Source organism: Diabrotica undecimpunctata, chromosome 10, assembly GCF_040954645.1.
Source record: "Diabrotica undecimpunctata isolate CICGRU chromosome 10, icDiaUnde3, whole genome shotgun sequence".
NCBI classification, from domain to species: Eukaryota; Metazoa; Arthropoda; class Insecta; order Coleoptera; family Chrysomelidae; genus Diabrotica; species Diabrotica undecimpunctata.
The window spans coordinates 55,090,315-55,117,939 of record NC_092812.1 but is presented as its reverse complement, the minus strand read 5'-3'; the positions used below and the strand labels follow the sequence as shown (position 1 = coordinate 55,117,939).

The following is a 27,625-nucleotide window of genomic DNA, read 5'->3' as shown; positions in this document are numbered from 1 at the left end:
ACCTTTGGAAGACTACCATTCACGCAGCTACAGTAGTTTGCCACATGCCACCTTGTAGAAGATCAATTAATCTCATCCAAAGTTAAATGACGTCGTTCCATGATAAAAAAACCATATTTTCGATGCACTAACTAAACAAGAACTTAAAGCACGAACAAAATCGAAACTATCAGAATATTTACTGCATTATAAAAAGATAGTATTTTCCTCTCCTGTTAAAAACTTTCTCAAATATTCGTTATCACTTTTGCCGTTTAGTTTTACTCATAAAAATATACAGGATCAGCAACTGATCACATGAATTTATTTTTATTAATTTTATTGTTATAAAAATATCTCTATACTTTTCCGATGTATTAGATACTTACTTGTATTTCTTCTCTTCGATCCAGAAGATCATCTCCAAGTGTATGTAATTTAGTAAAATTGATTCTTAAATTTGTAATTTTTAATAGTCCTTGTACTTGCTCTGAATAAGGATTGTCTATGGGCAAGTTTGGAGGAAGCACTCTGTAAATAATCTCTCCGTCAGTAGATGGAGCTACGCCGGAATATCTCGATTCGCATACTACGTCCGTAATCTCTTGAGCTGTACCTTCTTTGACACCAGGAAAACTTTCTGTACAATTCGCAGCAAAATATCTATATACCTGGAACAAATAAAAATTTAATCTTTGCTACCTTTCATTGCACGGCATTCATCTGTTAGTTTTATGTTGCCATAGTATAGTTTCGAAGTTGTAGACACTAAATTCTAGGAAATGGTAATGACCATTCTGATGAGTTATTTTTGGTCTTTCAGTGGCGTGCAAAATTTTTTTTGTAAGAGTGAGAGGTAGCGCTACTAGTATTGAAGAATGTTTACAAATTATATGTACTATCAAAATCAAATTTACGTGAACATGTGTAAGAGGTGAAATTGTTGCATCAATTACCAATTTTGTGATAAACCTGGAATGTCGATATACCAGATCCACAAGATCAAGTATTCTTCAGTGTTTTAATTAGCAATTCATATAATTCTTCCTGGGTAAACGCGATATAAAACCATTTTTGTTGAGTTATCGTTAATTATCAAGTAGACATGTAGGACCTTATTGAAACCAAAGGAAGAGAACGTATTTAGCTTGAAGATGATATTCGGAGAAAATTCCATGGTTTCTTTTTCAGAAATGAAATTCCAATCTTAAAGAAAGTCGCAGCCGAAATTGATTCTACCGATTTGATACCCAAAATATCACGACGTATATTATTGCGAACATTAAGGAAAATGGACATTAGATATATGAAAAGAAGTAGTAACACTATTCTAATAGAAATAGGAGATATTATTTTGCGGCGGAGACATAACCTGAAAAAAATTCAAGACTATCGTCTTGAAGGAAGAAAAATCTTCTATTTGGACGAAATTTGGCTAAATCAAGGCCATGCTGTCTCAAAGGTATGGCAAGATGTTGAAGTAAGAAACCGTTGACAAGTTTTTATTGAAGAGTTATCATCGGATCTGAAAACACCAACGAATAAAGGACGAATATTCATTTTAACACATATAGGCGGTGATTCTGGTTTTCTGGATACTTTGAATCCATGAAAACCAATAACTTATGAAGAAATGGCTGCCCAAAAAATTTGAAGGTTGGCTTTTAAAGATTTTGTTGGCTTTATTTTTTAGGAATATTGTATGGAAAATTAAAACGGATTAAGAGATGAAAGTTATAATTTCTTTCTTTATTCTTTAGCCAGAAGGTTACACGAAATTGACTTTTTTAGTTACTTTTCCACCCCACACCTCAGATCGCCTTCAGCCGATAGATGTAGCGGTTTATTCGTTGTTTAAATCAAAATTTACCGTTGCTATGAACGAATGGATGATAATGCATCCTGCTCGAGCAATTACCATACATAACTTAGTAGCTGTTACAAACACTGCATACACTTCATTTATCATGAAGAATATAGTTGAAGGTTTTAGAAAAACGGGCACTTGGCCCCTAAACCGTCTTGTATTTTCGGATGACGATTTTGACTGTGCTTTTGTTACTGACCGACTACCACCAGGAAATAATGTAAACAACTCAACAGAAGCTGTTCTATCTACATCAACCCCAGTAGCACATGAAATTGAAGTTGTTCCATCTACATCAACCACAGTAGCACATGAAATTGAAATTGTTCCGTCAATAAATAAACTGTATTTTTTGGTTTGATTTCAAAGTATTTTTAGCTCATTCAAATGCGCCCTTCTTAATTCAAAGCTACCCATCTTAGGGGCACTTTTGAACATTTTTCTTGTGATATGTAAAGTTAATTTTTTTGTATGTTCAGATAATTTCTTGGTAAGTTTGATAGCTAATATTACATTATTAGATGTGCTAATGTTGTTTACGATACCTAAAATAAATAATTTTAGGCAAAATAAGTCATAATACACTTAAAAAGAAAAAACGTTCAAAAGTGCCGCCTCCTCCCCTACTAAAAACTTTAGAGGCGTTAAAAACAGAATGATTTGACTACTTATATAAGTGTATTGTTTACCTGCCAAGTTTTCTTGTGATCGAAAGACCTTTCTATTAACATGGCAGCTGGCCTAAAGGTCTTAAACGTTATAATTAAATGTGTAAAATGGAACTCGGCCTCTAAATCCAATTGAATGTATACTTTTTCTTTGCCATTTTCAGATTGCCACCACGACTTCTGACGTGTCCTTAAAAGAAATAACAAAAATAATTACAAATCATATTTAAATAGTTACTGTATCCTTGATTTTGCATATTTTGGGAATAATAATACTATAAATGAATATTGATAAATTACTATCCAAGTGCCGACATAGGATCAGATCACAACCCAGTAGTGACCAAAATTAGGCTCAAAATGAAAATAATAAAACGAAGAACAACATATGCAAAACTCGATACAAGTAAATTAAGAAACCCACACATAAGGCAGATGAAATCAACAAAGGATTAATGAATGTTAAAGAACAAATTCTACAAAATACTGAGACGGATAAAAAATGGTTATTAATAAACACAGAAATAGATACAAGTCAAAAAGAAATTCTAATACCAACCAGATATAAAAAGAAGCAATGGATGACGGAAGAAATTTTAGATTTAACGGAAGAAAAACGTCAATATAAAAACAAAGATAATCAGATGTACAAAAAAGTGGATAAACAAATAAAATACAGAATTAAGAAAGCGAAAGAACAATGGTTAAAAGAACAATGCGCAGAAATAGGAGAATACCATAAAAGACATGATAGTTTTAACACACATAAAAAAATTAAAGAATTAACTCACAACAATAGAACAAGAAAACCGGGAATACTGAAAGATGCAAATGGGAAACTTGTGTTGAATACTAACGACAAACTAAAGAGATGGGCAGAATACATCAATGAACTGTTCAAAGACAATAGAACAGAACAGATCGAGATAGAAGTAGAAGAGGATATGTTTTTTAAGATATTAAAATTAAAATGGCATTAAAAAACCAAAAATGGTAAAGCAATAGGTCCAGACCAAATCCCTATAGAAACCTTAAAATACATAAATGATGAAACCTTAGACATTATAGTAGACTTATTTAACTCAGTATACAAAACAGGACACATACCGAAACAATGGTTACTCTCCACCTTTTGTGCTATCCCTAAAAATACAAACGCTAAATATTGCAGTGAATACAGAACAATATCACTAATAAGTCACATTCTCAAATTATTCCTGAAAATAATACATGGTCGTATAAATAAAAAACTGGAAGAAGGAATAGATGATAGTCAGTTTGGGTTCAGAAACGGAATAGGAACCAGAGAAGCGTTATTTGCTTTTAATGGGTTAGCTCAAAAATGCATGGATATGAATGTCGATGTGCATGTTTGTTACGTTGATTTTAAAAAAGCATTTAACAAAGTAAGGCATGAAAAATTAGTCCAAATTCTAAAGGTAAAAAACATAGACCATAGAGACTTACGAATAATAACAAACCTCTACTGGAATCAAAGAGCACAAATCGTAATAGATAACGAACCCAGTCCAGAAATTGAAATCAGGAGAGGAGTTAGGCAGGGATATATTATGTGCCCATTACTATTTAATGTATAATCGTGAAGCCATTTTTGAAGAAGCATTACTATCTCAAAGAGAAGGAATAATAATTAACAGAAGATCTATTAACAACATAAGATATGCAGATGACACCGTGATTATGGCAGGCTCTGCTGAACAACTCCAATTACTGCTAAACAAAACAAACAGTTTCTGTGAAAAATATGGACTAAAAGTGAATATAAAAAGGACCAAATACATGATAATAACAAAGAAAACAAATATACCAACAAACATACATTTGGGAAATGTACCGATAGAAAAGGTTGATAAATACAAATACCTAGGAACATGGATTTCAGACAATAATGATCAAACAACCGAAATAAGAGCCAGGATAGAAATAGCAAGAAATGCGTTTGTAAAAATAAAAACAATTCTCTGCAACAAAGACCTTAGATTAGAACTGGGAGTAAGAGCACTAAGATGCTACGTGTTTTCGATACTGCAATATGGACTTGAAAGCTGGACATTAAAGCAAGAAAACATAAATTACAGTCCTTTGAAATGTGGTGTTACAGGAGGATGCTTAGAATAGTATGGACACAGAAGAAAACTAACAAGGAAGTATTGCGAGAAACGGGCAAAGAATGCGAAATAATAGCGACTAGTTTAAATGCAGTTCTATAGAACTCTTCAGAGCAGCAGTAGATAGAGTAAAGATAGTGATGATAATATCCAACCTCCGATCGGGAGACGGCACTTAAGAAGAAGGAGAAATGAAAAAAATATATTCTAATAACAATACGATATTACTACCACACGAGCTGAACTATAATTAGGCCAGTCAAATAAAATTTTAATACATGTAAAAAGTAAAATAATTCGTTTCTGAACGAATCCTTGAAAAAATTGAAGTTTTGGCATGAAAATATGGATTTATGTCAAAAGTATCAGTTTAAAATAACGGCGTCAGGTTGAGTTTACCGAAAGTACAAGCTGATTATAGCCGCAAATGTCAAACATGGAACAAAAAATTTCGGTTTAGCAGAGTTCAAATTCAAATATAAAAAGATAGTTTTAGAAAAGTACATTTTGTTTACATTATGTTATGAATTCTGCAATTTTTGATTTATATAAAACAAGAACGAGTAAATATTTGTTTCTTTAGAGATTAATTGCAGTTGATTATTAGAACATTTTTTTGGCAATTACCCTTTGATAGATTAGGGGATAGATTTGGCAATCATCAAATCAGCAGGTGCCAGATTGCAACAGATGTTTGCAATTAATCTCGAAAAAGACAAATATTTACCTGTTATTGTTTCACATAAATTAAAAATTGTAGAATTCATAAAATAGTATAATCAAAATGTACTTTTTTAAAGCTTTTTGTTAAAGCAAAATGTACTCTTTATATTTGAAGCATACAACATATATGCATTATAAAAACATGCCAACACTGCCAAACCGAAGTATTCTATTTCATGGTTGACATTTGCGGCTATATTCAGCTTGTACTTTCGGTAAACTCAACCCGGCGTCATTGTTTAAACATTTATTTTAAAGTAAAAATCACCGAAAACTACTATTTTTAATTTTTTTCACTACTTCTTTCCTAGTTAGAAATTTTCATTTTTTTTTCTTGAAAGGTTATGCATTTTTCATTATGAAATAAACAACTTTCTAATAAACAATTTGAATAACTTAACTTAAAGCCTTTCGAAAAAAAAAACAAACATAAAAACTTCTAATTAGGAAAGAAGTACTGAAAAAAAAATTAAAAATAGTGATTTTGGGTGACTTTTGTTATAAAATTAATGTTCAAACAATGATGCTGCATTTTAAACTGATACTTTTGACATAAATCCTTATTTTCATACCAAAACTTTAACTTTTTCAAGCATTCATTCTGAAACGAATTACTTTACATTTTAGATTTTTGGTTTATTGGACTAAATAACATTATTGGGGATTGGATGTAATAAAGAAATCGTACGCTGTTACACGTCCCATGGAAACTTGTGTCATCTTTATAAAAGTTATCCATATCAATGGATCAATCAAATGTGCGTCAGTTCCAGTAAACTATCAAAATAAAGTACATAAAATATAAATGTATATTTTTATTTGTTTATTGTTTCTGTATTTTGACAATAAACGCAAATAGAAAAGGTTTTTTTCAATAAGTGCTTTATTTACAAAAGATTAAACAACAAAGTTGTCGCAAATGAATAGCCTCTCAACGTATCCGCGATGAACTTACCCCGGAAAGAGTCTATAAACAATATTGCTAATATTATGATTTAGCAATGGGTTGGGTTTTGGAGATGGCCTGGAGTCACACCAAAAGCACTTTTTTCTTTCAGCATCCAAATGAGACACAATACAATATCTCTGTTGGCCATGTACTCCACACGTTGATGAAGCGTATAACTGGCTTTCCCTGCCAATCAACAAATTGCCAGTAGCTGGGTAACAAGAACTTTGTTCACATGGATGTAATTTTTTTGGTTCATATCCTAAAAATAAATATTCACTTGTAAAATATGAAGTACGGCTTTCATCTACAAAGCAAATGTTAGTGAGTTATATTCTGCAAAAGACCAATAACCAGGAAAGTCAACAAAACAAAACCACAGATCAGCCGAAATCAAAACAATATCGTATTTGTATTATTTTATTTTACTAATTTTTAAGTTGCCACAATTGTAATATTCCATTTTCTAATACTTGAGAACACATGAACAAGAATGTTATTATCTTAAAACCTAAATCTGGAGATTAGTTATGAAAAAACTAAGCGGATAAGGGGCAAAATAAACACATAAAAAATGTCTAAGGAACAGCAAGTTTTTTTCTAATATATACATCAATTTTGAATGGATTTTACAAAGTGACATGCCATTATAAACCCTGAGTAGTCAGCAATGAGTTTATCTTAATTTCAGAGCAATATGATTTCTCTGTGATGAAATAACCAAACAAAAGTTAAGAAGTGTATTAATTTAATGGAAATTTTTAACATAAAAAAGTCAATTTAAAATATTTAACAACAAATGTGTTTAGTAATCTGTTTTTCACCCAGCAGCATTAATCACAACTTGACACCGCCTTTTTGTGCTTAAATTAAATTATCAATTTCGTTTTGAGGCAGATCACTTCTTGTGAAGAAGATCTTAAAGACATTGTCTATTATGAACATTGTGCAGATAAGAAGTAATCCATTTCTGAAGCATATCCCATACATGCTCGATGGTATTAAGATCAAGCGATTGTGCTGCCCACGGTTAAAGCGTAATATCCTCATTATGAATTAAGTCTCTTACTGTTGCTGCAGTATGTTGCCTTGCATTATCTTGCATGTAACACAAATCAGGACTTTCAACATTGACAAATGCAAAGACAACAGGTTCTAAGATACTATCAATCTATTGATATTGATTTAAAATGCATTCCACAAAAACGGGAACAGTTTGATGATGAAAAATTTTATTCCAGTCGACATCTTGTAGACCACTATATGAACAAACACCCTGTACATGCCTGAGTCTCTCTTGTCGACCGGGTCCTCTTCAAACTCTCACTCTGTGAGTAACACAGAACTCCATTCTTGTAAACCCCAGTACATATGTTGTTGCGCCCAACTTAGTCTAAGTCTACAATTTTCATGACGTAACATGGAAACCTTCAACAGATGTCTAGCGTGCAGGCCAACTTCATGTAATCTATTCTTCAAAGTTTGGTCACGTACAGTGATGTTGTGGATATTTTATAAGGCCCCACAGAGTTCATGTGCCATAAGCACATTTCAATTAGCTAATCTTACCACATATCGATCTCGATCGATTCCGAGACATGTCAAAATGACGTGTATAATCAGCTTGTGAAAGACTGACTAACTAACCTCAATCATATTCAGAGCATATAATAATAAAACACTGAAAAATTTTGTTTCCAAAACTTCCAAAAAATTTATTATAAAATCTTATCAGTACAGCTGTTTCGGCAGAGTGCCTTTCTCAAGTCTGCTTTAATTTTTTAAAAATTAAACATTAAATGTTTAATTAATTTGATTAAAACGCAAAAGAAGTTGTTTTGATTTCAGTTGACAATATCATGAGAATTATTTGATGAGTTATTTTTCAACACCTTCACCTCAGTCCAATAAAAAACACACCCTTAATATGGCTGTGTCCAGGTCGCCGGTTTCTGTATAGATCAGGAGATTGATATATGTCTTGAAAATGTCTGCCGTCGCCGTAATCCAAGTCAGGTGGAGGAGATTGGTCTCCTCTTTGTATATGAGATTCTAACAAATAAAAATCAAATATTCCGTTGAATATAAAAAATATTAAAATAATCTGCCAAAAGGACAATAAAAAACAATACAACATTAATTAACTAGTTGGATTGAATACTACTCACAATGATTTACAAATTAATCTTTGTGTTTCTCTTTATAGGCGAGCGGTTTACCCCTCAAAAGACGCTTAGAAACAGAATATACCGACTAAAATTCTTTTTGCATTTCTAATGCACCAAACCTTTTTTATTCGATTCTATATATTTTTCCAAGATGAAATGTATTTTTTTTTAACTTTTACAAGTGGGCCGGCAATTGTTATTAACAAATAACTTATACAAAAAAGCAATTTCAGCGAATTGCTTCGGAATCAATTTTTTTAGGTGTATCTCATCAAAATAAACACTTTTTCTCTGTTAATAATTTTTCAAAAAATGCTTCCTTTTTGAGTTATTTGCATTTTTTTGTTGAAAAAATGCCTTAATTAGTGATTTTTGGGATTTTTTTTCTAAAAAACTACTAAATGAATTGCAATTCTACAAATAGCTTTATAATCTTTAAACCGTCGAGTACAAGTTAGAATATTTTGACAAGGATAATTTTTTTCTATCTTGCTAAAAACGTGGACCCAAATATTTCGAATATGCCTTTCGAGCAGTTGAGTCTACCGCTAAGTGTGTACAGCGGTTGCGGCGATACAGGCGTGCGGCGCGTAGAAATATTTGGTTAAATTTAAAAAATTAATTCAATACAAATATTACGTACAATTTATTAAAAAAAAAAGATATTTCTAATTATTTTTATATAGACATATTATAATTAAAACAATTAAAATTAATTTTTTATAATGCTATAATAATGTAATTTTTTTAGGCATATTCGAAATATTTGGGTCCACGTTTTTAGCGAGATAGAAACCATTTATCCTTGTCAAAATATTCTAACTTGTACTCGACGGTTTAAAGATTATAAAGCTATTTGTAAAATTGCAATTCATTTAGTAGTTTTTTAGAAAAAAAATCCCAAAAATCACTAATTACGGCATTTTTTCAACAAAAAAATGCAAATAACTCGAAAAGGAAGCATTTTTCGAAAAATTATCAAGAAAGAAAAAGTGTTTATTTTGATGAGATACACCTAAAAAAATTAATTCTGAAACAATTCGGTGAAATTGCTTTTTTGTATAAGTTATTTGTTAATAACAATTGCCGGCCCACTTGTAAAAATTAGAAAAAAATACATTTCAATTTGGAAAAATATATAGAATCGAATAAAAAAGGTTTGGTGCATTAGAAATGCAAAAAGAATTTTAGTCGGTTGATGCTCTGCTTATAGGGGTAAACCGCTCGCCTATTAGTATAGCATAGTACTTGAGCTTCAGGTCCAATAAATAAAGTTTTATTCAATTCCACACGTTTTGCGAATATAAAAGGATAAATGCCTCATTTATACGCATATTAATACTGCAATTTAAATACAAGACTATAGAGATGTGCTGAATATATCTTATTTATGACCAATTGTGATGAACTGAATTGAGATTAGTACTGAGGTGTTTCAAAAAAAGGCAACCGTCTCTAGGATAGGTATAAAACGAAAAATAGGGGTTTGCTTAGTAAAAATTTTTTGTAACGCCATCCGTTTTCAAAATGAAGGGCATTGAACAAAAAAATGTTACACATTTTTTACGATTTTGCCTAAACTGCTGGCAACATTGTAATGAAATTTTATACGAATGTGATTTTAAAGCTGATACATCCTATGAATTTGTTTTTATATCTGAGGGCGCTAGTTACAAGGTTCGTACCAAGTATTATTCAAAATAACTTTTTTAAGGGTAGAATTATTAATCAAAATTCCAAGTGAACTTAAACATCATACAATTTTACACCAAAAAGGTACTCTTGGTAAAACTCAATACTGTTACCGTTTTAGGGATATTTTGATTTGAAAATTATGAAGTAATAACCGGTCTTCGATTTTTTTTAAGTTTGCCATGGAAAACCAGGCCCGACCAGAGGGGGGCAGGGGGGGGCAAAATCGTCGGGGTCCGGAGCACGAGGGGGCCCAGGCCCGGCCGTTAGATGACTGTAGAGGACAGGGATTCGAAAACGGCAGTAATATGAGTGGCAAGTATAAGGGTGTTCAGGCTCATATTTTAAAATCAAACCCTCTGGCTGTGTACTCACCATGTGGATGCCACAGTTTGAACTTATGTGGAGTATGCGCTGCTGAGAGTTGTACTGAAGCACATACTTTCTTTGGTGTTGTTCAGAATCTGTACAATTTATTCAGTTGCAGCCCGAAAAGATGGGAGCTTCTGAAAGAGATAGTAGGATCTTCGCTGCACTCATTGTCTGATACGAGGTGGAGTGCTAGAGTAGAATGTGTGAAACCAATAGCGGCACACATAGGCAAAATCATTGAGGCAGTTTCATCATTGTTGAATCTTAACGTAACTGTTGAAACGAGAGCCACAATCAATGGGGTTTTAGAATATCTTAACACCTTCAAGTGCATCCTCATGGCGTCAATTTGGGTGAAAGTGTTGGTACCCATCAACTACAGAAGTCAACTACTTCAAACTATGGACGCTACTTTGGATGTTGAGAGTAGTAATATAGAGAGCCTAATTGATGATTTAAGTGCCTTAAGAAATAACTGGGACAAGATATTGTCTGAATGCAATGTTGCAAATGCTTATGGTATCGAACCGGAACTCTCCACTTCCCGTGCGAGAAAGAGGAAGACTTTTCACGATGAAACAGCTACAGAAGATGTAATGTTCAATTTATCCCGGAAGAACGCTTCAAAACAGAAGTTTTTTACACAATAATTGATGTTTTGGTGGCCAACCTGAAAACGAGGTTCACAGCACTGAGAGAAATCGAAATGAAATTTTCATTTTTATGGAAGTATAACGAAATGGACGAGAATACGATTTCAGAAAGTTGTGTAAGATTCGCCGAAGAGTACAATTCAGATGTAAGTAGGGATCTAGTTGATGAAATGATTTATCTGAAAACTGTTAGTAAATCAAACATCTCAGATACGTCGCTGAAACCAGCAAAACTTTTGAACAAGCTCGTGTCCCTTAATGTGACAAATCTTTTCCCCAATGTGTGCATTGCTCTTCGCATATTCTGTTGCCTACCAGTATCCGTTGCTCAGGCCGAGAGATTTAGTGTTTTGAGCCGAATTAAGAATTGTTTAAGATCTACTATGGGTCAACAACGATTATCTGATTTGGGACTGTTAAGCATAGAGTCGAAACTTGCAAAAACTCTTGATTTCGACCATGTGATCCAAAACTTCGCGGATATGAAAGCAAGAAAAGTTATGTTGTAACTAACAGTTCTATTGTAAATAATTAAAAACAAAGTTTAATTGTTAAAACTGTTTTAATTTTCTTCCTTCCTGTGTCAATAGTATGAGTGTTCACTATTACATATCCCAGTTTATGAGTTATCAGATTTTTGGGAATTTTCGTTCAACTGGGTTTGGGGCCCGGCCGGGTCTCATCCCCGGGGCCCGCCTGGCTCTGGGCGGCCCTGTGGAAAACTGACATGGAGCTCCACCGCACTTTGATAGAAGGTGTCGTAATTGGTTGAATAACATTTTTCGAATCGATGGATTGGTAGAGGTATAGAAGCTCTATTCATTGGCCTCCTCAGTCATGCGATTTTAATAATTTTATTAACTCGGACTACGCAGTTTGATCGTATGTTAAGGAAAAAGTTTATGCTACAGAGGTACAACGTCACTTTAAGGACATTATAGCTGATCCCCAACCGTTTAGAAGATTAATGGATTCTTTAGAAAAAGAGTAGACTTGTGTATTCGTAAAAACCGAAGACATTTTGAACACTTACTCTAATTAAATTTTATTTGATGTTATTAATTTTTATATATATATAATATATATTCGGTTTTTTTATAACGTCTTACGACGTTGTCCGACTCCCAAACGCCACTGTATTCTGTCTTGAGTTAGGTCTTCGTCCAGATTTCGAGTGCTAATCGCTTTCCTAACTCCCAGGTTCCAGCTCTGTGGTGGTCTTCCTCGTTTCCTCTTCTCTGGGGGTTGCCACATCATCGTTTTTTTAGGCAATCTTTCGTCCCCCATTCGGCTCACATGCCCATACCATATGAGCTGTTTTCTCTCAATATCCTCAACTATAGTGCCCTCTATACCCATTTGTTGTTTTATCACTTCATTCCGTATTCTGTCGGCTCTTGATATTCTCATCGATCTTCTGATGGCATCCATTTCCGTGGCTTCGACCTTTTTCTTATATTTTTCGGTTATTCTCCATGTCTCAGCTCCATAAAGTAGGCTAGTTTTAACCATTGTCTCATAGATGTTCCATTTTCTTTTCTTTGATATTTCTTTACTCCATAGAACTCCGTTCAAACATGCTATAGCTCTTCGTGCTTGTACAATTCGATGTTCTATTTCTCGTTCGTCTTTTCCACTACGGTCGAAGATGACACCCAGGTATTTATATTCGTTGCATGGATTTATTTTTTGATTGTCATCGATATCGAGTTGTTCTGCTTCAGCTCCAATTGAGAGGTATTTTGTCTTTTCTAAATTGATATTTAATCCCCATTTCTGGTATTCTTCAATTAGTTTTCTAAGCATGTATTCCATGTCATCTTTGTCATTTGTGATCACCACCTGATCATCTGCAAACTGTAAAGTATATATGTAATCCTGATCGTTCAATTGTATACCCATTCCTTTGAATTTCCTTTTCCATTGTTTCAGAGCTGCAGAGATATAAATCTTAAATAGAGTCGGAGAGATACAACATCCTTGTCTGAGACCCTTAGTAACTGCAAATTTTTCAGCTAAGAGGTTTCCGAATTTCATTTGGGAGTTTGAACCATAATATAGATCTTTGAGAGCACTAACCAATGTTTGATGTATGTTTGATGTGCCCAGGACTTCCCATAGTTTATTTAGCGGGACTGTGTCATATGCCTTCTCATTCCCTATTCGTATTAGTTTTTATTTTAATATTATTATTTTACTTTTACAAATTAATACTTTGTCATATCAATTTACTATTTTAGCCACAAGATTAGCTTATTCCCAACTAGAATGGCAAATTGATATGACAAATTATATTATTATTAAGTATTAGGTTAAAAAAAAATAAAAAAACAGCCATTTATTTTTCTTTATTGCAATAGTTACAAACTTTTTTAATTATACAGTGATCGTGACGCACATTCCTACTGCATATTTCACAAATTTGTTTTTATTTCCTGTTCTTTTTTGTTGGGCACATGTGATACCTTTTCCTTGTTAAAACTGGAGGTTTTTCTAGTTTTTGCTTTTTATTGTGTGGTTAACTTCCTGTAAACATTTTTCAATACACTGTTTTGTTTGCCATTGTAGTCCCCTTGATTTTCTTCTCAAAATTTGAGGCAACACTAGTTGGTCTGCTGTCGTTATAAGAAACACTCTGCGCTTTTCATTTTTGTTTTTGTCCCATTTTGGATGTAAATTTGTCCGAGTAATAAATGAGGCTACCCCAGCCACGTCTAAAATATTCATAAAAAATGCTAAAGGCCAACGGTTAGTTCGTCTTTTGTACATATATTTATGAACCATTTGGTCTAGCGTATTGACACCACATTTTGTACTATTATAATAGAGTATCATATCTGGTTTTTTGTCAACATCATCTGAACAGTAAGCATTGTGATGCATGGTAGACAGGACTAGGACATTTCTTTGTTTTTTCGGAACGTAAGAAACAAGAGATGCTTTTGGAGTGAATCCGAAAATTGAAGATTTCTCTAAATGGTTCTTATTTGGTGAAAATTCCCGAGGAACAAATCTCTTATTTTTTTCACTGTGTCCACAAGAGTTAGTGAATTTGTCAGTAATTAATGTGCAAGAGCAAGATCAGTGAAATAGTTATCACAAGTCACATTCCTCTTGGAATTATAATAAGGCTCAACGAGTTGCTTTACAACTTGAGATGCAAGACCTTTGGCTACTGTATTTCCGTTTTTTCCTGTATATGCTATTCCACCTAAAGGGTAATATATTTGCGAGTCACAGGTCCACCTTATTTTCATGCCATACTTATCTGGCTTTGAAGGCATATATTGCTTGAAAGGACACCTACCTAGATACGAAACAAGTTGCTCATCTACCGTTATGTTTTTTCCTGGTAAATAGTGTTTCTGAAAGTTTTGTTTGACTTGATTCCACACATCGCGTATTGATGCTAATTTGTCGTTCCTTCTTCGTTCAGACCTCGAACCTTATCGCCCCTCGTGTCCTTATCGTCAAATCGAACAAATCTTAGCAAATTTTTGAATCGTTCTAACCCCATGGTAGCTTTAAATATAGTAGGTCCATAAAACTTACTCCAAAGTATATCTACATTATGGATTTTGGCACTCAGATGCCCTGCAGTTAGTAGTAGTCCAATAAAGGCACATAGCTCTGTAGAGTCGCAATATTTCCAGTTCTATATCCCCAGGACTTTCTCGGCTTCTTTATTTGTACACTTCACTATTTCGTTCACAATTTTTTCGTCCACAAACAAACAAAAGGAATCAACAGGATCATCTACACTTTGACCAGAAGCTAACATTACTTTGTGCACTTTGCTTTTTATTATGTCGCAGGATCGCATAAGTCCTGTCGGTTGTGATTAACTCCTCCAGTTAATTCCATCCTTAGTTTCAAAAATTACACACTCTGAAATCTGCCTCTTTACGTGACAAAATTCTTTCTACGCAATAATTTTAAAAATGATAATGAATATTTTGAATAGCTCATGACTACGTTGAAGGAAACATATTTTTAAACAAATTCAGTGATGCATCAAATTCAAAAAAAAAAAATTTTTATTAATTTATGATAAAAGAATTGGTCCACCTTGCCCGGATAAAGGTTAATAATTCTACCCTTAAAAAAGTTATTTTTAATAATACTTGATACGAACCTTGTAACTAGCGCCCTCTATGAAATTCAGATATAAAAAGAAATTCAGGGGACGAATAATATCGTTTTTGTAATATCGTTACAAAAATTTTTTATTAAGCAAACCCCAATTACTTTTCAGTTTTTTATCTATCCTAGTTACCTTGTTTTGAAACAACCGGTATAGTATTACCACAATCTTCTAAAGTGCAAAATTCAGGTACTATTATGGCAAGAGAAATTACACGTGAATATAAGGAGTATCGTTGCGGTAATATATATTGTAGAACGCTTTAAATGCTGTGATGTTTGATCTCTTCTTTTTTACAACCGACTGGATGCCTGTGCCGAAGCACACCAGAAGCGTTTTAGTTGGGAAGCAGTTAATTGGAACAATGTGGTTGAAAATATTGCGAATATTTTACAAGGCAATTGAGATAATTAAAAAAGAATTATCTTATATTATAAAAGAAGAGTGGTAGAAAAGATTCGCCAAAGATTGTGCACTTCCATATTAATGGTGGAAATAAATTTATTTTGAATTGAATGATGATATGCAGACGACGCAATACTACTCTCTCAAAGTGAAGATGATTTACAACGTATGCTGTACCAATTTAATATAACCGCCAGAAAATTTAACATGTTAATGTTCCCAAAAAAGACAAAATGGTTGGATACAACAGCAAATTTACTAAGATGTAAACTGGAACTGGAAGATCAGAGAATAGAACAAGTGATAGAGTTTAAATATCTAGGCATCATACAGAACGCTCGAAACAGAAGTGGAAGATCAAGTGAGTAGAGCAAACAGAGTCTAAGGTTGTCCAAATAAAACAATATGAGAAATAAAAATATCGGGAAAGAAATGAAAGGCAGAATTCACAATACAGTCATCACCAATAATGACATACGCGGCATAAAACACGCATACAGCTATTGGATGATGATAGGGACACAGAAAATACAGAAGAAGAAGAAAATTAATTAAGTTTATAAGTGTTTTAATTGATTCCTTGTAAATTACAAGTGTAATAATGAAAAGACTATCGTCTTAAAAAAGTTGTTATATTTTTAGGTTTTGTATTTTTGAAATAAATAAAAAAAGAGTGAGGACATGCTTGCAATTATTGCTGAATTTTAAAAATTTTTAACTGTTTACTTACGTTAATTTTAGATAACTAGGTACGCGAGCATGAGGTAAGAGGGAGGGTCTCTGTATGGTGAATTGTAAATCAAAAATGGTCAAATTTTATTTTACATACGATATGTCCTGTTTTAACAGTATATACCAAGCTGTGGCGCACCCAGGGGGGGGGTTTTGGGGGTTAAAGCCCCCTTAAAAGGGCATATAAAGTAAACAATATATAAAGAATAGTAGAAAAATGTAACTTGTCTTTCACACACAATACAAAAAATCCAAAACGCTGATTGAATAATTAAATTACCACTTTAAATATGTAGAACACAATAATTATTGTATAAATACGCAATAATTAATAATATTTTTCATTATATTTAGATATAGATACCTAATATTAGACATATAAAAAATTAGACAGAACGAGTCTGTTGCGAGTAGCATGCGCCTACAGGACTGTATCTGCGGCGGCCTTGTGGACTATCACGGGTTGTGTTCCTCTGCATGTGTTAGAGCAGTAGAAAAGAAAAGAGACATCTCTATGGGAAAATAAAGCATTTGACAACAGCTATAAAAAAAAAGAAAGGGAAAGATCAATGGAAAAATGGCAAGAAGAGTGGAACAACAATGAAGGTGTTGCTCAGTGGACAAAGATGCTGATCCCGAGCCTAAGGGACTGGGTAGATTGTCTGTTTTAGGGCGTATCTTCATAGGTTCAGAAAGACAGATGCAGATAAATGCCTATACTGCGAATATTCCGACACTGTTACTCACACAATGCTGGAGTGTAATAGATGTACAGTGGAGAGAAACAGAATGTATAAAGAAATAGGTATGAACCCTGTGACTGTAAGAGATGATCGTAAAGATGACGGGAAATACGGAGGGATGGAATAGTGTTCACAATTACATCCAAGCAGTCATTAAAAAGAAAGAAGAAGAAGAGAAATACCAACCGGGCTAATGACAGAGATAAGATCTAATTACTATTTTAATGGGAATAAGTCGCAATTGAAGGTTAAAATAAGTTTATTGACGTTTGAATTTTTGATCTTTGATCTTGCACTGATAACTTGTTTATACTCCAACAATTAATATAAAAAAGAATAGCGGTTGGTACAGACGTACATCTAGCCTTCATCGACCTAGAAAAGGCGTATAATACAGTTCCAAGATTTAAATTGTGGCAAGCTTAACAACAACTCGACATTAGTCCATACCTTTTAGGAATAATCACAGAAGTATACAGGGAACACTACTTACCTAAAAATTGGATATAGACTATCAGAGCCAATAAAAGAAACTAAAGGACTAAAACAAGGATGCAGTATGTCACCCTTACTGTTTAATTTATATATTGAGGCAGCCCTCCAAAATTGGAAAAACCACTGCCAGGGAATGGGAATCCCCATAGGAAATGACGTACTGTTCTCCCTAAACTTTGCGGATGACCAAGTCATCCTAGTTCAAGATTCTTATGATCTAGAATTTATGATAAAGTGTCTATAGAGAGAATATTTAAAATGGGGGTTACAAGTCAGCATGAAGAAAACAGAATATTTACTTAATTATCAGTTCAGATGCAAGGTTTGAAGTGTTGATAGACGAGGACGTGGAAATCAAACAAGTGAAAAAATTTAAATATTTAGATCCACTCATTGCTAAGAACGGCTTGGGAGAAACCGAAATTAAACACGAAGTAATCAGGGACGTAAAATTGTAGGATGTCTGAACTCCTTATGGTGGGATCACCACATTTCCAAAAGGAACAAAAAAAGAATAGGGCAAACCATGGTTGAATCAGTTCTTTGTTCTATGGCTCTAAAGTACGGACAATTAATGCAGACCTGAAGAGAAGATTGTTGACAGTTGAAATGGATTATTTGAGAAGAAGTGCTAGAATATCAAGGCAGGAAAGGAAGACTAACGAATCTATAAGAAATAACATGAATGCTACAGAAACGGTCATTGACAGAATAGAAAGAAGAGGTTCAAAATGGTTTGGACATCAATTGAGAATGTCTGACAAACGTTGGCCCCAAAAACTTCACAAATCGAAGCCCCCTGGAAGAAAAAAAAGAGGTAGACCTCGACGCTCTTGAAATGAAGGAATTAGAAGAGCGATGGAATCGACAGGTTTGGAGGAGGAGCATGCCTTGCACCGGGAGGATTCCCGGAGAACGGGAATACGGCGATAGCCGTCTTCAAAATGTATTGTATTTACAAGTTCGATTAATGTCAAACGTCAATAACCTTATTTTAACCTTCAATTTTGGCTTATTCCCATTAAAATAGTAATTACTTTAAAATGCCACAAGAAAATAGCTTCAGAACAATAGATAAGATCTAGATAAGAGAAGGGAGTGTTCCAAAAATGTCGTCAACCTTACAGTGGCCATCCCACTTTCGGAGTACGGTACGTGCGACAGTCAACTGCGCATAAGTAAGAGAGGGTGGTTTTAGTTGGTAGGTAGGATAATAGATACCTGAATCTTTGGAACTGCTATCTTTAGTACTTTAAATTAAACTAAAACCCAAATTGTAGGGACTCAACATGGAGGTAGCATAAAAAAATTTTAAAACCCCCCCCTAAGACAAATTCTGGGTGCGCCACTGATACCAAGTAAAAAATAATTATTTTTAATTACATATTGAATTACTAGAACAACCAGCTCCTGCACTATATGGTAAAGCAGAACTATCAAAACCTACAAATCTGAACGATCTACTATATTTCTTATACCGCAACTATACTCTTTACATACAAATGAGAAAATAGAGAAAATTAATTCCAAACCAACTTTTACCATTGATCACTAAGTACTTTGACACAACATTTTTAAAACAATTTACATATAACAATTTAAGAACAAATTAAAACAATGTAAACCGTTTATAAATAGTATCCTATAGTTTACACAAAAATAGTATTTTATTAAATAGGTACAAGATTATACAGGTAGAATTTTCTGAGAAATTACTGTCATCATTTCGGGGTTCATTTAGATTCTAATCTTTATATACCTACTAATAAAGAAATAGACCAATTACAATAAACAGATATATATTATTAAAATTTCAGTGGTATTTGTTAAACTAACGACCCCTGCGATATTTACTACCTGTCCTCAACTTATAACTGTCAAAAATGTATATAGCATGTCACTCACCTCTACTAGGATGGAATATTCGCTGTCTTGCTCCAATATATTCACCATTAAACTCTCTAACTAAAACAAAATGTTTGAATGCCAAATACAATATTATTTTTATAAAATCTTACTTCGACTTGATATTTGTATTAGCAACAGCCAAAATGCGAATGAAAACTGATACATCTTCATAGACGTTATGTCGATCCCTAAAACAAAATAAAAATCGTCAGTGTCTTATATTCTACTTATAGTTCACTTGCATAATGCAAGATGTCTCAATATGTTATGGATGTGGACCAGATGTAACATTGTTATAGCTTAGATAGAGTGTCACAAAAATAAAACTAAAATGAAACGGTATCTTTAAATAATTAAACAGATAAATTCCTTTAATACAGAACATTACAAATAAGTTGTAAAAGCATATTATATGAAACAAACTCTGTATGCTTCTTACAATTTTGTTTTTTTTTAACGTAAAATTATTTTAGCTTTTTGATTTACGAATGTTTATTGCTTATAAACTTTTTGGGAAGGTTGAGTTTGAACTCTCGCATCCGGAAACCGATATCTTAGGGACGGCCCTGTGTGCAGCTATTGAAACAATTAAATGCTGTATCTGGTTTTACTGTTACATTTGTAGTAGATTGAGGCTCCAATATTTCTACTAGGCTTTTTTCTTTTTCTTCTAATCCTTTAAATATTTTTTTATCTACCATAGTTTGTTGTGTTTTTGCCAGAAAAAAAGGTAAATTATTCTAAAAAAATACAAAAAGTAAACGTAAATAAAAACGAAATAAAGTAAAAGGGAAACCTATGGAAAAATGTAAAAACTGGAAAAAATAATGTTTGGGACCAACCATGCTGTTCCAAATGACTTTTGCCAGACGATGCATGACAAGAAGAAATGGTAGCTGTTGACGATATAGCCAGTGTCACACTTGGTTTTCTAGAACCTAACGAGATCATTTTATCATCCGAACAGGAATCCAATAAAGAAGTTTCTTTAGAACAATTTGACGATTTCTTTGAAGTTGAAAACCTAAAGAAAACACGTAATACCATAGCTGACGATGATCAAGTACCTGAAAATGAGTTGGAAATTATCAACCAAAATGTTTTATATTATACCTGAATATGACCAGCGAGAAATCATTTAGAATTTGATTCTGCATACACAGGTTTACATGAAAATTATGCTGAGACCCTCATAAACGATTTATCGCCCTATAACTGTTTCCGGAATTTCTTAGATAATGAAATTATAGAGCAATGTATATCAAACCAACCTTTATGCTACTTTGTAATTATATCAAGCAGGACTCAAGATTGCACCGATGAGTTCTGACGGATAAAAAATAAATCATCAACTTAATTGGTATACTTGCATACATGGTTTAGTAAAAATGCCTTCCTTAGAGAAGTATTGAAGTAATGACGATCTATAAAAAAATTATATTATTCCCAAAATTATGCAACGGAATAGGTTTCAATTGCTTCTAAAAATGTGGCACTTTTCCGATAATGGCAGTTGTCCAGAAGGTGACCGTTTGCACAAAGTGAGCTCGTTAGTCCAAAAAACTTGTTAATAAGAAAGAAACCTTGCGCTGTTTGACCACACTCAACAGTTCTCGGCCTACATCAGCCCGTCCCAACTCCTCCTCATTGGAAACTCGGTCCATCTACGATATTTTAGGTACTCTTCTCAAAATCCACATTTCGCAGGCTTCAATTTTATTTACTGATTTTACTTTTATTGACCATGTCTGCACCATATAGTAATATTGGCCACACATAACACTTAAACACACGTAGTCTAAGTTTTAAAGGCACCACTAATCTAATGAGGTATTTCTTGATTTACCAAAAGCTGCCTTAGCCATACCTATTCTAATTTTGATTTCCTCATCACCATCACACTTGCTGCATAGAGTGAATCCAAGATACTTAAATTGCTTGTGTGCTTGCTCGTATTGCTGCATGCCTTTTGGATGTTAATCTTCAAGCTGTGTTCCTTTCCTGTATGATTTCAAAAGCATTGGTTACAATATACAGCCCTGTCTAACACCTTTCAGTATTTGTACATGTTCCGTGAATAATCACCTGTACCATGAAGAATGGGCAATAGAAGACTACGGTGTACTTTATCGAAAGCCTTTTAGTAGTCGATAAAACAAATAAATACATCTTTTTTTCGGATCATAGCACGTACCAGGAGTTGCATACAAAATTATCAACAGTCCACAATCTTTCTTCCTCTTTTTTTGCATGATTTACTGCATTAGTCCAGCTATCTTTCGTTACGATTTTTATGGAATTTCATAAAAGTTGTTTGATATCCTTTAATTTCCAAGTTGTATTTTGTCTGTCCATTTCAGCTTTTACTTGAGTCCATATTAACTATATTGGATTTAGTTGACAATAAGTTGGCAAACGTAACACCGTTATTCCATTTGTTTTTGCCATTTTGTCAATGGCATATTTTTTATAGTACGATTTATGTTGCCTTGCAATTCGTAATAATTCCGTTTTAAGCATAGTCTACCCAACAAATTAATGCATAACTCAAAAAAAAACTTATTGGTTTTAACTGCATCCCTACGGCAATGGTTTATGGCCTTGACAGTTAACCTCTATTTAAAGATTTGCATTTGTAATGAGCTGCCAGTTACCCAAACAACAAATAGTGGAATAAAAATAAAATAAAACCGGAGAGAAAGCAAAAATCACCGGAGAAAAAATAAAACAAAAAACACACAAAAGCGGATAGTTAGTAGCTCTATAAAATCGTGGACAAGCGCAAGTACAGTGGAGGCCTAGGTAATTTGATTACATTTATATGCATACACTAATTATGATTTTATCCTATTTTATCAAGGACATCCTACAAAAAAAATTACAAAAAACACAAAAAATGGCTTCGGGCACCAAAAAAAAATTACAAAATTACTAACAAAAACAGGCGAAAGCCACAAAAAATATTAACAAAAACCATAAAAACCCGGGCAAGTAGGACCCAACCCTTTGAGCACCAAATCCCCGAAATGGACCTAGCCCAGAGCGGAGACTAACGCTAGCCTGAATTTTAAGCGAATAGGGTACCATGTTGGAGTTCTATTACCCAGGACTCCCACATGAAGAGTATTTGGCTGATAGTTGTGACCCTATCGTGCATCAGAGTGCTATAGGAGGGAAAGGGATAGTGTAGAGCATTGGAGCGCGGTGGAGTGACTCCTGTTTTTAACTCGAGTCAATATACCTCGCTCCAATGAATTATTACACCCGAACGTAATTCTTAGGGGTGAACATGTCTCACAGGCTGGGTTTAATTAAATTGCTTGATTGTTTGAGCTGCCAGTTGCAAACAGATATATTTTGATATGAACCATAACTAATAAGCCACTCTGCAAAATCAAATCTGAAATGAACCCAATTCCTTGTCCGACGAAATCCTAAGACTTTACTTAAATAACAGTAGAAAAACAATAAAAAATCGTTTTCGACAGAATAGTGCACTTTGGTTTACATTACACAACCTTGTTTTAAAACGAGATTTCCATTATAGAAGGCATAAAAAGTTAGCAAATAGCAAATTCCTGCAGAATACCTATAAACCTGTATAAAAATTGGTTCATTGATGTAGAGGCTAAAGCAAAAAAAGCTCATTCTTCAAATAAACTATCAGAGGCACAAAATATCAGCAAAAATCGATGGTCAATATATGGATTGATAATAGTATATTACTTGTTTGGTACAATACTTGTGGACGACTGGAGTTGAGTCGTTTGCGTACATCTGAACTGACGCGGCGTTGTCAGAATACATTAAAATACATAATTTTAATTTTAAGTCCAGTATTGCCATTACAAAATTAAAATAAATGTTGAACAGGGGCTACTTGAATGGCATAATACAAAAATTGTTATGTAACAATGTATTAAGTGTGACAGGAGATATGGCGTATGAAGTTCCTTAGGGATATATATTGAGACCAACACTTTTTCTCATTTATATGAATTCATTATCCAATTTACCACTATAATTATTCATGTTGCATCTTTATGCTGATTACACTGTAGTGTATACCAATAAGAATCTCAGAAAATTATTAACTGATTTAGAAAATGACTTGATTGAAATAAATGTGTGGCTTAAGTATCACAAACTCTCTCTTAATATTAATAAGTGGAAAACATACACATAGGGAGATACGGTTGCACTTTGAAAAATTCAAATTTAATAAAAAGGACATTAGCAAGTAGGTACCTTGGATAGTATATAGAACAACACATATTACATGTTAATCACAAAATAACTTCAGCAGCTATTCAAACTTAATAAGAAAGAAGTTGCTTTTATGGGAAGAAAGAAAAAATTATCTAACCAACAGTTATAAACTATATACCCGATTATAATATAAAACCCTACAATAATATAAAAGAAAATTTGAATCTGTGTGATTAAGAATTTAAGATCTTTCCAGTGATTAATCATTGTTATAGTGTTAAAAAAAACAAAATTTACAATATTTTCTACAGAATTTTTAAATATAATGATTAGAGTTGGTTGAAAGACAGAGGGAATTATTATCGTTTCACGTGTAGCATGTAATTAATTGCAACTTATCAGTTATAATGCAAATTTTAAGTAAGGAAAGACTTGACATGCTAGAATGTTACATTCCATGCCATAAAAACGCTGTGCAAGCTGCGAATATGAGTATTTTCAACGCTTTTTATCATCGTCGTCAGCATTAACATATTATGCAATAATTTATGTGGTAAATAATTTAAATTGTGTTGTAAAGTAAATTTGGATTAACTAAACTACCTTTCTTTATTTTTAGGTAAATAGCCCAGAAAATACAGTTTAGTGCTTGATAGACCTCATGTAGTACAGAAAACATAGGATCACTGGTACATTTGTTAGATAAAAAGCCGAACTGACTTGGTGATTAAATATTGTTTTCAACGGGAAAGAACATAAGTCGTGCTTTTATAAGTCTCTCAATAATTTTGGATAGGACCGGTAGTAAGGCAATAGGTCTGTAGTTGCAGACATTCGATTTTTCACCACCTTTATGAAGAGGAATAATAATGGCTATCTGTAGGTATTCTGAAAATATACCTTTTTCATAGGTGACATTACTAAATTATAAAATTATAGATCCATTAGCCTCTTGACACATATGTACAAACTCTATACGAAAACTGACACTTAAAGACTAACACTCAAATATCTACTGATACCTGTTCTTCTCTGAGATGGTAGCCGCAACTATCCCTCGCAGTGCCTCTTATAAATTTCAACCAGAACAACTCAAAAGCACCGTTTTGAAACCAAAAACTATCAGTGCGCCACTTCTTCGACCGACGGTCTGACAGAGCAGTAAACACCAGACTATAAGAATACCGAACCCTGAAGAGAATCCCAAAATCCGAAACGGATTTCTCAAAATTAATTTTGAGAAGACGAGAAGCACCCTCAATTAGCGGGAGAAAGTTAATAAAGCCTGAAGCAGTTGAAGTCGAAACGCCAAAAAGAAATAATTCCACACCATTGCCTATAGACCCGGAAAACAATGTGTCATGAACAAGTTTAATTGGTTTAGGCTGTGCATTATAATTATAATACCTGACTAAAAGCTTTGCTAAGAATCCAGCAGGAAGCGTAAATTATATGATTTCTATTCTAGATTCATTTTGACCGATAACCCTCCCACAAGTTCCCCTGTAAACTACATATTGTATTAAAATTGACTGTCCTAATATATATATATATATATATATATATATATATATATATATATATATATATATATATATATATATATATATATATATATATATATGTAAATACTTTTTTCTTTTTGGGTGTGGTAGTCAATAAAAAATAGAGCTTTGCTAAGGCGTACTATTTATTCTGAATCCAAGCTTTCGGTGGTTTTTTGCCACCTTTATCAAGGTCTACAAAGAAAATTACTATGTTGTAACAAACTGAATGGTGCCAAAAAGGCTGTAAAAAAACTATAAAAAACTTACCCGAATGTAAGATTCGTGGCATAAACAACAACGTTAAATAACATGATAAAACTGAGGTTGCAACTAAACTTAAAAATGTTACTGTTAAAAAACACTTTAAAAATTACTAAAAACGTTAAAAGTTATAACTTTTAACGTTTTTAGTAATTTTTAAAGTGTTTTTTAACAGTAACATTTTTAAGTTTAGTTGCAACCTCAGTTTTATCATGTTATTTAACGTTGTTGTTTATGCCACGAATCTTACATTCGGGTAAGTTTTTTATAGTTTTTTTACAGCCTTTTTGGCACCATTCAGTTTGTTACAACATAGTAATTTTCTTTGTAGACCTTGATAAAGGTGGCAAAAAACCACCGAAAGCTTGGATTCAGAATAAATAGTACGCCTTAGCAAAGCTCTATTTTTTATTGACTACCACACCCAAAAAGAAAAAAGTATTTACATATATTTTTTCCAAACTAGTCAAAAAACTTTGGACTACTTTTTCTTATATATATATATATATATATATATATATATATATATATATATATATATATATATATATATATAATATATTCCTTCCCTGAGTTTGGATATTTTAAATTATAGCTTGTCCATAAATAACACTGTAAAACATCAGCTCTTTCCAATGTGTATCATAATTTAATAAATTTTGATTGAGATGTTTTTAAATGCACCATGGCAGATATTTAAGATACGACCCTGAGCTTGAACCACTCCTGTTTTAAGATACTTGCCAGATGTCATCTGTCAATGTCAGATACCAATTTTTTAATCCATGTTAAACTTTTAAGAAGTGTAAACATGAAATATATTTGTATATAATGTAATGTTTTATAAAATAAAGTGCTTATTGAAAATGGCTAATTGCCGAAACGTTTAAGCAATAGTTAAGTATTTTTATTTACAACAGACCGACAAATCCAGGGAATAAAAAAAGTTTTTATTATATATATATATATATATATATATATATATATATATATATATATATATATATATATATATATATATATAATATAGATACAGTCGGCCATAGGAAGATGGTCTGTAATTGATTCACCTTCTAGCAATTTTGTACGTTTGTGCTCACAATTCACAGCGTTTGTAGTGTGTTTATAAATTATTTTCGTGTCATTTAAATATTCAATCCTTTTTCGTACTTTGAAAATACATATTTTTTAACAAACCAATAATTTTTCAACATTTTTTCTGTAACTGGCGAAACGAAACTCTCAGACATACCAATGTAGTAAAAGAACATTTCAAGCAATCGTTTCAGAGAAAATTCGGAAGAAAGATACAAATATTTGTAAAATGAAATTTTGGTATGACTCTTTCTGTAAGCTTAAATGGGGTTTGTAGAAAGAGCTCTGTAAAGGAAATGTGTATATGAAATAAAAAGGATAATGGTATACTATTGTGCAGCATTGGAATATTTTTGATCTTAGGAAACAAATCAACACTTATTAATCAAATATAAAAGTTAAAAAAGGTCAAAACTCACAATATCGAGAAAAGCAAATGAGATTTCGCTCAGACATTGACAAACTTTGTGTGCAAGGTGAAAAAAATCTAACACGACATTTTAGCATGGCTCTTTCTGTAAGCTTAGATGGCGTTTGCAGAAAGAAGAGACTCTGTAACTTCTAAGAAATCTGTCTATGAAATAAAAAGGATACTGATATACTATTACACATGTTTTATGTTTATTTTGCTTAGATTAATAGTATAATGTTACAAAATGAGTGTGATAAAGATTTATTACGAAGATGTGAAAAAATTATGAGGACAAGCAATCATTTTTTTGAAAAAAACAAAATTTTAGGGAATTTGACTGGCGTCCTTCGAATTACTACACCAATATAATTAGTCACTTTCACTAATCTCCGAGAGCCAAAATATATAAGGGTGCATAATCTACAAACGCTACTTTTTTAATTTAGAATAGAATAGAAATATGCTTTATTGTCA

The 27,625-nt window shown here is 32.9% G+C and overlaps 1 protein-coding gene across 3 annotated transcripts in view; it reads right to left on the bottom strand.

Moving 5' to 3' along the window:
• Positions 1 to 27,625, bottom strand: part of LanB1 (laminin subunit beta-1) — a 76,580-nt gene that overhangs the window by 12,521 nt on the left and 36,434 nt on the right. For 2 of the 3 annotated variants that reach the window (XM_072546777.1, XM_072546778.1), the window contains exons 2-7: positions 19,738 to 19,815; positions 19,625 to 19,684; positions 8,236 to 8,367; positions 6,322 to 6,577; positions 2,536 to 2,704; positions 369 to 650 (exon numbers count right to left, since the gene is read on the bottom strand). In XM_072546777.1, coding sequence (XP_072402878.1) covers positions 369 to 650; positions 2,536 to 2,704; positions 6,322 to 6,577; positions 8,236 to 8,367; positions 19,625 to 19,684; positions 19,738 to 19,798 — 960 coding nt within the window. In that variant the 5' untranslated portion in view covers positions 19,799 to 19,815. The remainder of the gene's footprint in view (positions 1 to 368; positions 651 to 2,535; positions 2,705 to 6,321; positions 6,578 to 8,235; positions 8,368 to 19,624; positions 19,685 to 19,737; positions 19,816 to 27,625) is intronic. The other variant, XM_072546779.1, reaches the window with a different exon arrangement.